The sequence below is a fragment of the Saccostrea echinata genome, unplaced genomic scaffold (assembly GCF_033153115.1).
Source record: "Saccostrea echinata isolate AGI-Se365-2 ecotype Australia unplaced genomic scaffold, CSIRO_AGI_Sech_v1 ptg000009l, whole genome shotgun sequence".
Taxonomy (NCBI): domain Eukaryota; kingdom Metazoa; phylum Mollusca; class Bivalvia; order Ostreida; family Ostreidae; genus Saccostrea; species Saccostrea echinata.
The window spans coordinates 32891016-32905248 of record NW_026889758.1 but is presented as its reverse complement, the minus strand read 5'-3'; the positions used below and the strand labels follow the sequence as shown (position 1 = coordinate 32905248).

The 14233-nt window shown below is 35.8% G+C and overlaps 1 protein-coding gene across 1 annotated transcript in view; it reads left to right on the top strand.

Annotated features, from left to right (window-relative positions):
• Positions 1-14233, top strand: part of LOC133182660 (hemicentin-1-like) — a 55204-nt gene that overhangs the window by 21490 nt on the left and 19481 nt on the right. Inside the window, exons 5-6 of the mRNA XM_061317514.1 lie at positions 2486-2575; positions 6275-6568. Of these exons, the coding sequence (XP_061173498.1) occupies positions 2486-2575; positions 6275-6568 (384 nt within the window). The remainder of the gene's footprint in view (positions 1-2485; positions 2576-6274; positions 6569-14233) is intronic.

Below are 14233 nucleotides of genomic sequence, written 5' to 3'. Positions count from 1 at the left end.
ACCATTTCTTCCATATCACATTTTACCGTATAGGCCTACCAGGCCCAATTATATCTCGATCGTAGTCGTAACAGAGCCGTCAGCGAGTTACGGTTGTTGTTTAGATGCACTAAAACAATGCTTAGACATTGACAATTAGAATAATATTCATATAAATTCATTACATCCTTGATAGTTCTTTAATTGACTGAAAAAAAAATGAGTTAGATATCCAGCATGAACATGTTCGACGGTGTCTAGTCAGTTCAAACCCTGCTCTATTCAGACCATGGCATAATGCCAAAGACTGTAATTTTGACATTTTGTTTACAACTTTACAATTTTTATTAGTCACTTATTTGACCTACTGCTATCTTCAAATTTAAAAAAAAATGTTTTGAATTTGTTTTTCATGTTCGATGCCATTGAAGCCTTTCAGGCTTTTAATTTTAAAACTGAGTTAAACACAAATTGAGAAAAGTGAGGTCAAGGTCAAAGGAAAGGTCAAGATCAAGAGATATTGATGCAGTTGAGTAGCTTACATCAGTGTGTGTCAGCATATGAAGTTTGGCACTAATTAAAGAAAAGTGGGGTCAAGGTCAAATGAAAGGTCAAGGTCAAAAAATGTTGATGCAGTTGAATAGCTCTCATTAGTATGTATCAGCACATGGAGTTTGATAACACTATATTGAATGGTTTCTTTAAAATTGAGCTAAACACTAATTTAAGAAAAGTGAGGTCAAGGTCAAAAAATATTGATGCAATTGAAAAGCTCTCATCAGTATGTATCAGCATATCAGCATATGAAGTTGATAAAAATATCTTGAATGATTTCATTAAAACTGAGCTAAACACTTATTTAAGAAAAGTGTGGTCAAGGACAAAGGAAAGGTGAAGGTCAAAAATGTTGATGCAGTTGAATAGCTTACATCAATATGTATCAACATATGAAGTTTGATTACACTATCTTGAATGGTATCTTTTAAACCAAGCTAAACACTAATTTAAGAAAAGTGAGGTCAAGTTCAAAGGAAAGGTCAAGGTAAAAAAATATTGATGCAGTTGCATAGCTTTCATCAATATCTATCAGCATATGAAGTTTGATAAAAATATCTTGGATAGTTTCTTTGAAACTGAACTTTGAACAGAGCTAAAGGCAAAGGGCAGTGGAAAGACAGACAGAGGGACAGAAGACGGACACTATATGGCCCGGCCATATTCATGGCGGGGCATAAAAATCTTCTTCTCAAGAACAACAAAGCCATGATTAGTCATTTTAATACAGAAGCTTCTTCAGGATCTAGTAGTGAAGATTGAAGATTGTTCAAATCATAGCTTCTGGGGTAGGGTGGAGCCATAATAGAAATTAAAACTTACAGGAAAAAAAATCAAAATGGGGAACAGATAAGAACTTAATTTATGAGTTGTTACTGAACACTAGACTAATTATTTCTTAAGGTTTCGTCAAAGTCAAAATTTTGATAAGAAATCATTTCTGAAAATGTATAAATACTTTTGAGAGATATACAACATCTGCACATCAAAATCTTTGTTATGAATTACAGATTTTAGATTAAATGATATAAGCTAGTATAAAAAATATATTTCTTTTAGAAAATACTGACCTTTAAAATTGTTCCATCTTTGTAAAAATTTCTCTCTCTCCTTAGTCCTTTTATGCTCTTTAAATGATAAAAAATGGGCAAAGAAAGGTATGAACTATGGCCTATTGGGTGATATAAACACATTCAAAAAGTATAAAAGGAACAATTTATAAAAAATATGATGTAAGGGTCATTGGTAAAGGGAAAGACAGAATGAAAGTAGAACCACTTATGTATAAAGTATGGAAGCCCAACATAGAAATTAACATATGTACTCTTGCATCAAAAGAGAGAATCATACCCCTAGACCAACAAGCTGCTTGACATCGTATATATTTACGTTCGATATTGTCAAAATTTTACACAACACATGGTGTCTAATTAAACCTTTACTAAACAGTTGTAATAGATATAATCGAATAGTAATGGCAGGTGCCTAGAGATTTTAGATATTTTAAAAATATTTTCATTTGTATGACAGAATCAAATATTTGATAATAGATATGAAATCTTGACTAAGAGTATTCAATGGATAATATTGGACAACCCTGAAATACATGTAGTTCTTTCACGTTTGCATAAATAATTCCAGAATGTATTATCTTCCCAAAATATTTCTTTTCCCTTTTAGACTGAGTTTATCCTAAATTGAGATTTATTGCAGAATGTACCAAATACTCCTGAATTTCTAGGAGACATGCTGCATGTACTCACCTAACTGTAAAATTTTGTCACATGAGACCTAGTACCAATTCTAGGTAGGGGCTTAAGTGGTCAGAGCCTGAGAAACTTGTGATACTCAAGTGACCATCAAGGCCCATGGATTTCTTGTTTGATAGATTGGAAACAATGTCATTTATGGCTGATTTCTTCATATATCATAAAAAATTGATTTGTTTCAGAGTGGAGTGATGTTGGCCCATACACCTGTGAAGTGAAATTAATTTGGGGAAGTTCTTCGGCGATCGTCTCTACAATTGTTCCACTGAAAGGTTAGTAGTTAAGAATTCTATGAGAATGGCCATAGTTTAAATTCTTATTAATTTACTACCTCTAGAGTTATATTGTCCAAAAGCCATGCACTTGTTATACTCTTTTTTTTCTGTTCAGTGTTGGTGAAAAATATAAATCTCTGTACTGTTTGTCACATGAGCACAAACATTGGTATCTGGTGATTAGGGGTACTGGTGTACACAAGAAAATTGTACCCTATCCTGGTATACCTGTGTATCACAATATATAATATTTAAGCAATGTATGATATTCTTTTTAATTTAACCTAATACATGAGATTTTCATTATTTATTTATGCTGTTTAATTGTGTTCAGAGCTTATTAAATGTTACGTTATGTATTTGTGAACTGAAGAAATAATCTTCACCTTATTTCTTACACACTGTGATAATATTTCAGAACAGACACACACAGATTATGTAGAAAATTGTGAAAATTGAAATTTCCAGTCATGAATGGTGATACAGTTCCAGTGTATCATGATATACCACAATTTGCTTTAGCCTTATCATTACACCCATACTGGTAATAGATGGTGGTCTACCACTACATAACATGGATAACAATTAGGAATGCACTAACTAGCATATAGAGAATATTCAATATTTTGTAGTTTGATATGGAATTTATTTCACAAGTGGGGCAGGATTTTTTGATATTTTCACAAGTGTGAAGCACAAGTGAAAATATAAAAAAAAATCCTGTCTCAGGAGTGAAATAAATACCATATCCAACTACAAAACATTGAATTTTCTGTTTACTACATTTTCTTTGATTTTCCCTTTGCCTCTGTCTTTTCTTAACACAGTGTCATAGGCTGTGACGTCATAGTTGAGCGGTTGAGACATCTTAGCAGTTGTGAGATTGAAAACATTGTAACATGGATTTTAGTAACATATTTGGGAAGAAATTGACAGTTTTAGTATCTATTAAGATGGTTTAGTTACTTTCTTTATCTTATGGCAGGCCAGAAATTATTTTTTACTTACCAGTACTTTGATATCCTTTCACACTGTGAGAGAATATCACTTTTATTCAATAAATAAATCACCGTATTTCACTGTTGAAAATGTAATAATTACTTATTAGGTCACCTGAGTCACTCAGGTGACCTATTGCTATCCGTTCTCGTCCGTCGGCGTGCGTCGTGCGGTGTGCGTCGTGTGTTAACATTTGAACATTTTTAGCTTCTTCTCTGAAACCACTGAACCAATTTCAACCAAATTTGGCATATAGCATTTATGGGTGAAGGGGAACAAAAATTGTGAATTCCATGGTCCCTGCCCCCCTGGGGCCTGAGGGGTGGGGCTAAAACCACCAAAAATAATGCAATCTTTAAAAATCTTCTTCTTTGCTCCTGGACATCAAGCAGTCAAACTGTTGGCATCATTGTAATAAGCATTGAGTCCTCTACCAAAATTGTGAAATTCATGGCCCCAGGGTCAGGGGTTCTGGTGCTAGGGTGGGGCTATATAGATAATATAGTGAAAGTGCATTAATTCTTTGAAAATCTTCTTCTCTGCTCCTGGGTATTAAATAAATTAACTAAGTATATAGTTATGATGAGCAAGAGTGCCTCTTTCTAAATTGTGAATTTCATGGCCCCTGGGTCAGGGGTTCTGGTGTTAGGGCGGGGCTCTATTGATTATATGGTGAAAATGTATTAATTCTTTGAAAATCTTCTTCTCTGCTCCTGGGTATTAAATAAAATAACTTAGTACATAGTTATGATGAGCAAGAGTGCCTCTTCCAAAATTGTGAATTTCATGGCCCCAGGGTCAGGGGTTCTGGTGTTACAACAGGGCTTTATTGATTATATAGTGAAAATGTTATTAATTCTTTGAAAATCTTCTTCTCTGCTCCTGGATATAAAATGAACTAAGTTAGTACATAGTTATGATGAGCAAGAGTGCCTCTTCTGAAATTATGAATTTCATGGCCCCAGGGTCAAGGGTTCTGGTGTTAGGGCGGGGCTCTATTGGTTATATAGTGAAAATGCATTAATTCTTTGAAAATCTTCTTCTCTGCTCCTGGGTATTAGATAAACTAACTTAGTATATAGTTATGATTAGCAAGAGTACCTCTTTCAAAATTTTGAATTTCATGGCCCCAGGGTCAGGGGTTCTGGTGTTAGGGCGGGGCTCTATTGATTATGTAGTAGAATTGCAATAATTTTCTCTGCTCCTGGGTATTAAGTACATAGTTATGAAGAACAAGAGTGCCTTTTTCAAAATTGTGAATTTCATGGCCCCAGGGTCAGGGGTTCTGGTGTTAGGGTGGGGCTCTTTTGATTATATAGTTAAAATGCATTAATTCTTTGAAAATCTTCTCTGCTCCTGGGCATTAAATAAAGTAACTTAGTACATAGTTATGATGAGCAAGAGTGCCTCTTCCAAAATTGTGAATTTCATGGCCCCTGGGTCAGGGGTTCTGGTGTTAGGGCAGGGCTCTATTGATTATATAGTAGAATTGCATTAATTCTTTGAAAATCTTTTTCTCTGCTCCTGAGTATTAAATAAACTAACTAAGAACATAGTTATGGTGAGCATGACTGCCTTTTCAGAAATTGTTTCATGGCCCTTGGGTCAGGGGTTCTGGTGTTAGGGATGGGCTCCATTGATTATATAGTAAAATTGCATTAATTCTTTGAAAATCTTCTCTGCTACTGGATATTAAATAAACTAAGTACATAGTTATGATGAGCATGGCTGCCTCAGAAATTATGAATTTAATGGCCTCTGGGTCAGGGGTTCTGGTGTTAGGGCGGGGCTCTATTGATTATATAGGGAATAGGCATGAATTCTTTCAAAATCTTCTGTGCGCCTGGGTATTTTTCAAACAAAGGAAGTGCATGGTTATGATAAGGAAGAATGCCTCATGGCCCTTGGGTCAGGGGTTCTGGTGAGGGGGAAAGAGCTCTATTGATTATATAAAGTGAAAATGCATAATTTCTTTTAAAATATTTTTTCTACTACTGGTGATAAAGTAAAGAAACAAGTGTATAGTTATAATGAGAAAGGGTGCTTCTTCCAGAATTGTGAGTTCGTGGCCAATGGGTCAGATGTTCTGGGTAAGGATAGGGCTTTATTTATTTAATAATATGGTGAAAATGCATTTCTATGAAAATCTTCTATGCTTCTGGGGATGTTCAAGGCAAACAGAGTAAAAGTTTTAATATGCAAGGGTATTTTTACCAGAATTTTGAACACCTGGACCATTTAGTCAAGTGTTCTAGTCCTGGCCAGGGCTCTATTAACTTGTATTCTGCTGAGCAAAGTTATTCCCCTTTGCCATTCACCTTTGATAATTAATCATTGTAAATAATGTATTTGAAAGCTTAATAGAATAAGAGAATTATGCAAGATAATTTATTGTATAATGAAAAAATATTTTCATAGATTTAATGACTTGGAAAGTCAGATAGGCAGGTAGATACTAGACCAATTATTTTGTTGATGCTAATCATACTATTTTTCTTGCTTTTGGGCAACAAAGCTTCATTTTTCAGTTTATGGATCCTCTAAATTGTTGTATTGTACTCAGGTGACCGGTAAGGCCCTTGGGCCTCTTGTATTGATTAGTCTGAGTAGACAAACAGGAGTGTTACAATATATCAAACAAAACATAATATGGGAAGCATTTTATTCATGATAATCAGTTAATAATTATATTTTTAGGAGAACCAAAAATTGGGAAAATGGATACCTCAAAGAATGTAGTTCAGGAAGATGATGTAGAACTAAAATGTCCGGTCACAGGCTTTCCCTACCCAACTATTACTTGGAAAAAAGATGGTCAGCCCCTCCCTCAAGACAGAAGAATCTCACTGGCTGCTGCAGATAATAAATATGAAAATGCCATTCTGTACATCAACAATCTAGAGTTTGAAGATAAGGGAGAATATACTTGTAATGCAACCAATGAGGTGAACCCATCTGGAGTAGGGGCTACAATCACACTACGGGTTAAAGGTAAAGAAAACTAAGTAAAATTCTCCTAGCATGAACATGGATATGGTAAATTTAACAGATCTGGACCATTTCCAAATATGGAAGTCAAGAATGATAACTGTGAATTGCAATAAATACACAAAATATACAAGGTGCTAATCTTTTTGACCAATCAGATAACGACATTTAGACAAACCCATGAGAAAGTAAATAAAACACATGATTTTAAAGTTTTTTGCTCAAGAAGAGTTTTTTAGAACAACTTTTTGTAAACTTTATGCACAGTTAGGATTAGGAATGATATAGTATATATGACTATTCTACCATGAACAAACATGACTTGAAAACTTACAATAAATTCTAAGTGGGATTAAGATTTTGTTACTACAAGATAGCAATCCCAAAAGTTTTACTTGTGTTTAGAAATTTGATATAAATACGGCAGATTTTCAGTTTTTAGAGCCTGACATGAAAATGTTTTCATATGGGAATATAACAGTCTTAATTATTTCCCGAGTGTTTATTACAAAATCGTCCATGCAGTTTCTGGTTTGCGAAGTAAGATATGGTGATAAAAAGTATTCATGTACATTCCCTTTTCTCCATGTTTTTAGCTCACCTGAGCCAAAGGCTCAAGTGAGCTTTTCTGATCACAATTTGTCTGTAGTCCATCTGTCCGTCTGTCTGTCCATCCGTCCGTCTGTCTGTAAACTTTTCACATTTTCGACTTCTTCTCAAGAACCACTGGCCCAATTTCAACCAAACTTGCCACAAAGTATCCTTGGGTGAAGGGGATTCAAGTTTGTTCAAATGAAGGGCCACGCCCTCTTTCAAGGGGAGATAATAAAGAATTAGTGAAAAATTAATAGCATCTTTTAAAAATCTTCTTCTCAAGAACCACAAAGCCAGGGAAGATAAAACTCATGTGGAAGCATCCTCAGGTAGCGTAGATTTAAGTTTGTTCAAATCATGACCCCCCGGGAGTAGGGCGGGGCCACAGTGGAGGATCAAAGTTTTACATAGAAATATATCGGAAAAACCTTTAAAAATCTTCTTCTCAAGAACAGCAAAGCCATAATGAGTCATATTTATATGGAAGCATCCTCAGGTAGTGTAGATTCAAGTTTGTCCAAATCATGACCCCGGGGGTAGGGTGGGGCCACAGTGGAGGATCAAAGTTTTACATAGAAATATACGGGAAAAACCTTTAAAAATCTTCTTCTCAAGAACAGCAAAGCCGTGATGAGTCATATTTATATAGAAGCATCCTCAGGTAGTGTAGATTCAAATTTATTCAAATCATGACCCCCTGGGGGTAGGGTGGGGCCACAGTGGAGGATCAAAGTTTTACATAGAAATATATAGAAAAAATCTTTAAAAATCTTCTTCTCAGGAACAGCAAAGCCGTGATGAGTCATATTTATATGGAAGCATCCTCAGGTAGTGTAGATTCAAATTTATTCAAATCATGACCCCCTGGGGGTAGGGTGGGGACACAGTGGAGGATCAAAGTTTTACATAGAAATGTATAGAAAAAATCTTTAAAAATCTTCTTTTCAGGAACAGCAAAGCCCTGATTGATCATATTTATGTGGAAGTATCCTCAGGTAGTGTAGATTCAAATTTGTTCAACTGTTGACCCCCTGATGTAGGGTGGGGCCACAATGGAGGATCAAAGTCTGAAATAGAAATATATAGGAAGATTTCTTCTGATGAAGAACTGCAAAGCCATGATTAGTCATTTTGATATGGAAGCATCCTAAGGTAGTGTAAATTCAGTTTTGTTCAAATGATGACCCCTGGGGTTGGTGTGGGGCCCAATAGGGGGATCGAAAGTTTTACATAAGAACATATAGAAAAAATATTTCTTCTCAAGAACAGAAAAGCTATGTTTAGTCATATTGATATGGAAGCATCCTCAGCTAGTGTAGATTCAAGTTTGTTCAAATGATGACCCCTGGGCTAGGGAGGAGCCACAATGGGGGATCAAATTTTTACAAAGGAATATATGGGAAAATTTTTAAAAAATCTTCTCAAGTACAACAAAGCCATTTATTATTTTGACATGGAAGCATTATCAGGTAGTTAAAAATTCAAGCCCCCCCCCCCCCCCCCCCCCCCCCCCCCCCGGGTAATCTTTTCAATACTGAACTGATTTGTGCTTTTGCCCAGCCAATGTGCTCAGGTGAGCGATGTGGCCCATGGACCTCTTGTTTACCTTTCCTTATGTTCATTTAATAAAGTGTATATAACATTGAATTCGGCGCTCATGAAATCCATGTTATTTTAAAACTATATCTTGTGTGCAGTAGATCTACATACATGGAAAATCTGACGGCTAAGCAAAATTATATTTACCAACATAGAGTATGTTCTGTTAATTGTTACATTGATTTTTTTTTCTTTTCCGAGATGAAAATGTCAAGTTTGTTCACAGTAAATATGTGGGGAATATCTTATTCTTCTAAACTTTTCATCTTTCTTCTAAAGATTTTTTGTCAAAAAATTTTTTTGAGGAAAACAAAAACAAAAGCACACGTTTATTTCTGTTACATTTGAAATATGTTTTGGGGTGTGTAAAAATGCCATCTGATTGGGCAGAAAAATATTTATGTGACACCAATATCAGCTGGAGGGCCAAAGGCCGAGGGCTGATATTGGTCGAGGGCCGATACAGAATGTGATGTGGAAAAGGGTATGTTTTATTATGTTTATTACATACTTGGTACATGTAATAAAATACAGCACACATCAACTTGAGAAAAATAAATATATATAATCATGCACTGATCACTTATCAAAAGAACGGTAATTTAAAATTAGCAGAATGTGAAAAAAAATAGATGTATTTTCACAAGTAATGTTTTTAGCTTGAGCTTTTCTGATCACCTGTTGTCCATCCGTCCATCTGTAACTTTTCATATTTTCAACTTCTTCTCAAGAAGCACTGGGGCAATTTTAACCAAACATGGTACAAAGCATCCTTGGGTGAAGGGAAGTTTAAATTCTTAAAATGAAGGGCCAAGCTCTTTTCAAAGGGGAGATAATCAAGAAATGATAAAAATTGGGTGAGGTCATTAAAAAATCTTCTTCTCAAGAACCACTGGGCCAGAAAAGCTGAAACTTATGTGGAAGCATCCTGGGGTAGTGTAAATTCTAAATTGTTCAAATCATGACCCCTGGGGGTAGGGCGGGGCCACAATTGGGAATCCAAGTTTTACACTGAAATATGTAGTAAAAATCTTTAATAATCTTCTTCTCAAGAACCACTGAGCCAGAAAAGCTGAAACTTATGTGGAAGCATCCTGGGGTAGTGTAGATTCTAAAATGTTCATGACCCAGAGGGTAGGGTGGGGCCACAATAGGGAATCCAAGTTTTACATTGAAATATGTAGTAAAAATCTTTAATAATCTTCTTCTCAAGAACCACTAGGTCAGAAAGGCTGAAACTTAAGTGGCAGCATCTTGGGGTAGTGTAGATTCTAAATTGTTCGAATCGTGACCCCCAGAGGTAGGGCAGGGCCACAATAAGTACTACAAGTGGGGAAATCAGGTGAAAAACAGCAAGGCCAAAGTTGCTCAGGTGAGCGTTATGTCCCATGGGCCTCTTGTTTAAAGGTTTCACTTAACAAGGGTGTGATATTAATCTGTATCAGCCCTGCAGATCCATATCAACCTTGCAGGATTTTTGGGCTGATACGGCTATTGTGACGTCAGGCATATCACATTTGCAAAAAACCTGTATTTATTACTAAGTATGTAATAAATATTTATAACAACTTTCAGTTATAGCTCTTGACTTCCATATTTGGAAATCGTCCAGACCTGTTTAAGGTATAGCAAAGTTTTTGATAATATCTGGCAACATTTTTAAGTATTCTTTTTCAAAGTATATATTCATAAATGAATGCGTAATTTCATTACATGTTATCATTTATGTATATTTTGTAATGCTGACATAATTCCTAGAAAATTGGAAACAATAGCTTTGAGTAAGCTGAAAGTAAAAAAAATCTTTATTCATCGGGAAGTGTATGGTCCTTTCAGCATTATATGAATTGAAAAATACTGTTTAAAAGACAAATCCAGTAAAAATTCTATGCTTACACACTTTTTAGTTTCATGTAGAAAATTTCACTTAAGATTAATAATTTCCAGGGCCTTTAATTTAGTACTTCAATTTATTAATGCTCACATTACAGTTGAAAGTTTTCACACCTATTTCACGATTGAAATCAAGCCAATCTCCTCTTAATAAACTGGCTCAGTTTCCATTTAATTACAGTCAAACTTGTTATCTCAAACTCGAAGGTACCAAGAAAAAACTTCAAGATATCCAAAAATTCGAGATATCCAGGGTAAAATACTTAAAGAATAAGTGGTTGGGACTTAAAATCACTTCAACATATCCATGATATTTGAGATATCAGTATTTGAAATAACCAGAGTTCAACTGTATATTGTTTGACGATATCATAGCCAAATTGTTCCTGTCATTTATTACATACAACACCCTCAGTGTATTTCAAAAACATCGTGGATGCCATTTTGTTGCAATATGAAACAGAAAGTAAAACAAAAGTCTTGATTGATGCTGGACATTTGGTCTGGATTAATAAGTAGTAACCATTGCACCGAGCGAATTTTTATTGGATTTGTCTGACAGCTGGAAGATCCTTTGGCAAACACTGATAGACACAGATTTGAAGTTTTGATCCCTCAAAATTTTTAGGTCACCTGAGTCACTCAGGTGACCTATTGCTATCCGTTCTCGTCCGTCGGCGTGCGTCGTGCGTTAACATTTGAACATTTTTAGCTTCTTCTCTGAAACCCCTTAACCAATTTCAACCAAATTTGGCATATAGCATCTATGGGTGAAGGGGAACAAAAATTGTGAATTTCATGGTCCCTGCCCCACTGGGGCCTGAGAGGTGGGGCTAAAACCACCAAAAATAATGCAATCTTTAAAAATCTTCTTCTTTACTCCTGGACATCAAGCAGTCAAACTGTTGGCATCATTGTAATAAGCATTGAGCCCTCTACCAAAATTGTGAAATTCATGGCCCCAGGGTCAGGGGTTCTGGCCCCAGGGTGGGGCTATATAGATCATATAGTGAAAGTGCATTATTTCTTTGAAAATCTTCTTCTCTGCTCCTGGGTATTAAATAAGGTAATTAAGTACATAGTTATGAAGAGCAAGAGTGCATCTTCCAAAATTGTGAAATTCATGGCCCCAGGGTCAGGGATCCTGGTGTTATGGCGGGGCTCTATAGATTATATAGTGAAAATGCATTTATTCTTTGAAAATCTTCTCCTCTGCTCCTGGGTATGAAATAAAGTAACTAAGTACATGGTTATGATGAGCAAGAGTGCCTCTTCTAAAATTGTGAAATTCATGGCCCCAGGGTCAGGGGTTCTGGCCCCAGGGTGGGGCTATATAGATCATATAGTGAAAGTGCATTATTTCTTTGAAAATCTTCTTCTCTGCTCCTGGGTATTAAATAAGGTAACTTAGTACATAGTTATGATGAGCAAGAGTGCCTCTTCCAAAATTGTGAAATTCATGGCCCCAGGGTCAGGGGTTCTGGTGTTAGGGTGGGGCTCTATTGATTATATAGTGAAAATGCATTAATTCTTTGAAAATCTTCTTCTCTGCTCCTGAGTATTAAGTAAAGTAACTAAGTACATAGTTATGATGAGCAAGAGTGCCTCTTTCAAAATTGTGAAATTCATGGCCCCAGGGTCAGGGGTTCTGGCCCCAGGTTGGGGCTCTATTGATTATAAAGTGAAAAAGCATTAATTCTTTGAAAATCTTCTTCTCTGCCCCTGGGTATTAAGTAAAGTAACTAAGTACATAGTTATGATGAGCAAGAGTGCCTCTTCCAAATTTGTGAATGTCATGGCCCCAGGGTCAGGGGTTCTGTTGTTAGGGCGGGGCTCTATCAACTATCTAGTGAAAATGCATTAATTCTTTGAAAATCTTCACTGCTCCTGGGTATTAAATTAAGTAACTAAGTACATAGTTATGATGAGCAAGAGAGCCTCTTCCCACATTGTGAATTTCATGGCCCCAGGGTCAGGGGTTCTGGTGTTAGGGCGGGGCTCTATCGACTATATAGTGAAAATGCATTAATTCTTTGAAAATCTTCTCCTCTGCTCCTGGGCATTAAGGTGATAAACTAAGTACATGGTTATGATGAGGAGGTGGGCCCCTTCCAGAATTGTGAAAGCCATGGCCCCTGGGTCAGGTTTTCTGGTGTTAGGGCAGGGCTCTATTGATTGTATAGTGAAAATGCATTAATTCTTTGAAAATCTTCTTCTCTGCTCCTGGGTATTATTTAAACAAACTAAGTGCATGGTTATGATGCATAAGGATGCCTTTTCAAAAATTGTGAATTTCATAGCCCCAGGGTCAGGGGTTCTGGTGTTAGGATGGGGCTCTATTGATTATATAGTGAAAATGCATTGATTCTTTGAAAATCTTCTTCTCTGCTACTGGAGATTATTTAAACAAACTAAGTGCATGGTTATGATGCATAAGAATGCCTTTTTTGAAAATTGTGAATTTCATGGCCCCAGGGTCAGGGGTTCCAGTGTTAGGGCGGGGCTCTATTGATTATATAGTGAAAATGCATTGATTCTATGAAAATCTTCTTCTTTGATACTGGAGATTATTTAAACAAGCTAAGTGCATGATTATGATAGGCAAGGATGCCTCTTCCAAAATTTTTAAATACATGGCCTCAGTTTTTGGGGTTCTTGAAGGGGGGGGGGGGGCTCTATTGATTATATAGTGAAAATGCATTAATTCTATTAATTAATCATTAACTAATCCTGTCTGCTCCTTAGTGTTGAGCTGATAAATAAATTGCTTAGCTATGATGAAGATGGGAGCTTCGAACAGAATTTTTAAATCTTGTGGTCCTAGGGTCAGGGGTTCTGGCATAACGAGGAAGGGGGGGGGGGGGGCTTTTGATAAAATAGTGGAAAAGTGTTAATTCTTTGAAGTCCATAGTTATGATGATGAGGGTAACTCTTCCAAATTTGTAAATTTCTTGACCTTTGGTCTTGGGTTCTGGTGTTAGGGTAAGGCTTTGTTGAATCTGTAGTGAAAATGCATTGTACCTGTGAAATTCTTCTCTGCTTCTGGGCATATCGAAAGCAAACTGAGTAAAAGTTTAAATGATATAAGTAAGCGTATTTCTACCAGATTTTTGAACATCTGGACAATTTGTCTAAGCATTCTGGTCCTGGACAGGGCTCTATTAATTTGTATTCTACTGAGAGAAGTTATTCCCCTTTTCCATTCACCTTTGATAATTAATCACTGTAAATAATGTATTTGAAAGATTAATAGAATAAGATAATTATGCAAGAATGTTTATCGTATAATTCAAAAAGTACTTTCTTAGTTTTAATAATCAGGCAGACCTGTAAGTAATAGATAAATAAAAATGAGACAAAAATAACTTATCTTATTAAAAGTTCTTCAAAGACCATAAGAGAGGTCAATGCTAAAGGTCTTAATATGGGTTTAAAACTAGTACAGAAGCACTAATAGTTTGTTAATAGTCTGCATGGTGATAATATTAAGTGGGGGATAGATTAGAACTTAAGTTATGAGTTGATACTGAATACTAGACTAATTATTTTGTTGATCCTGATCTTCCTACTTCTCTTGCTTTA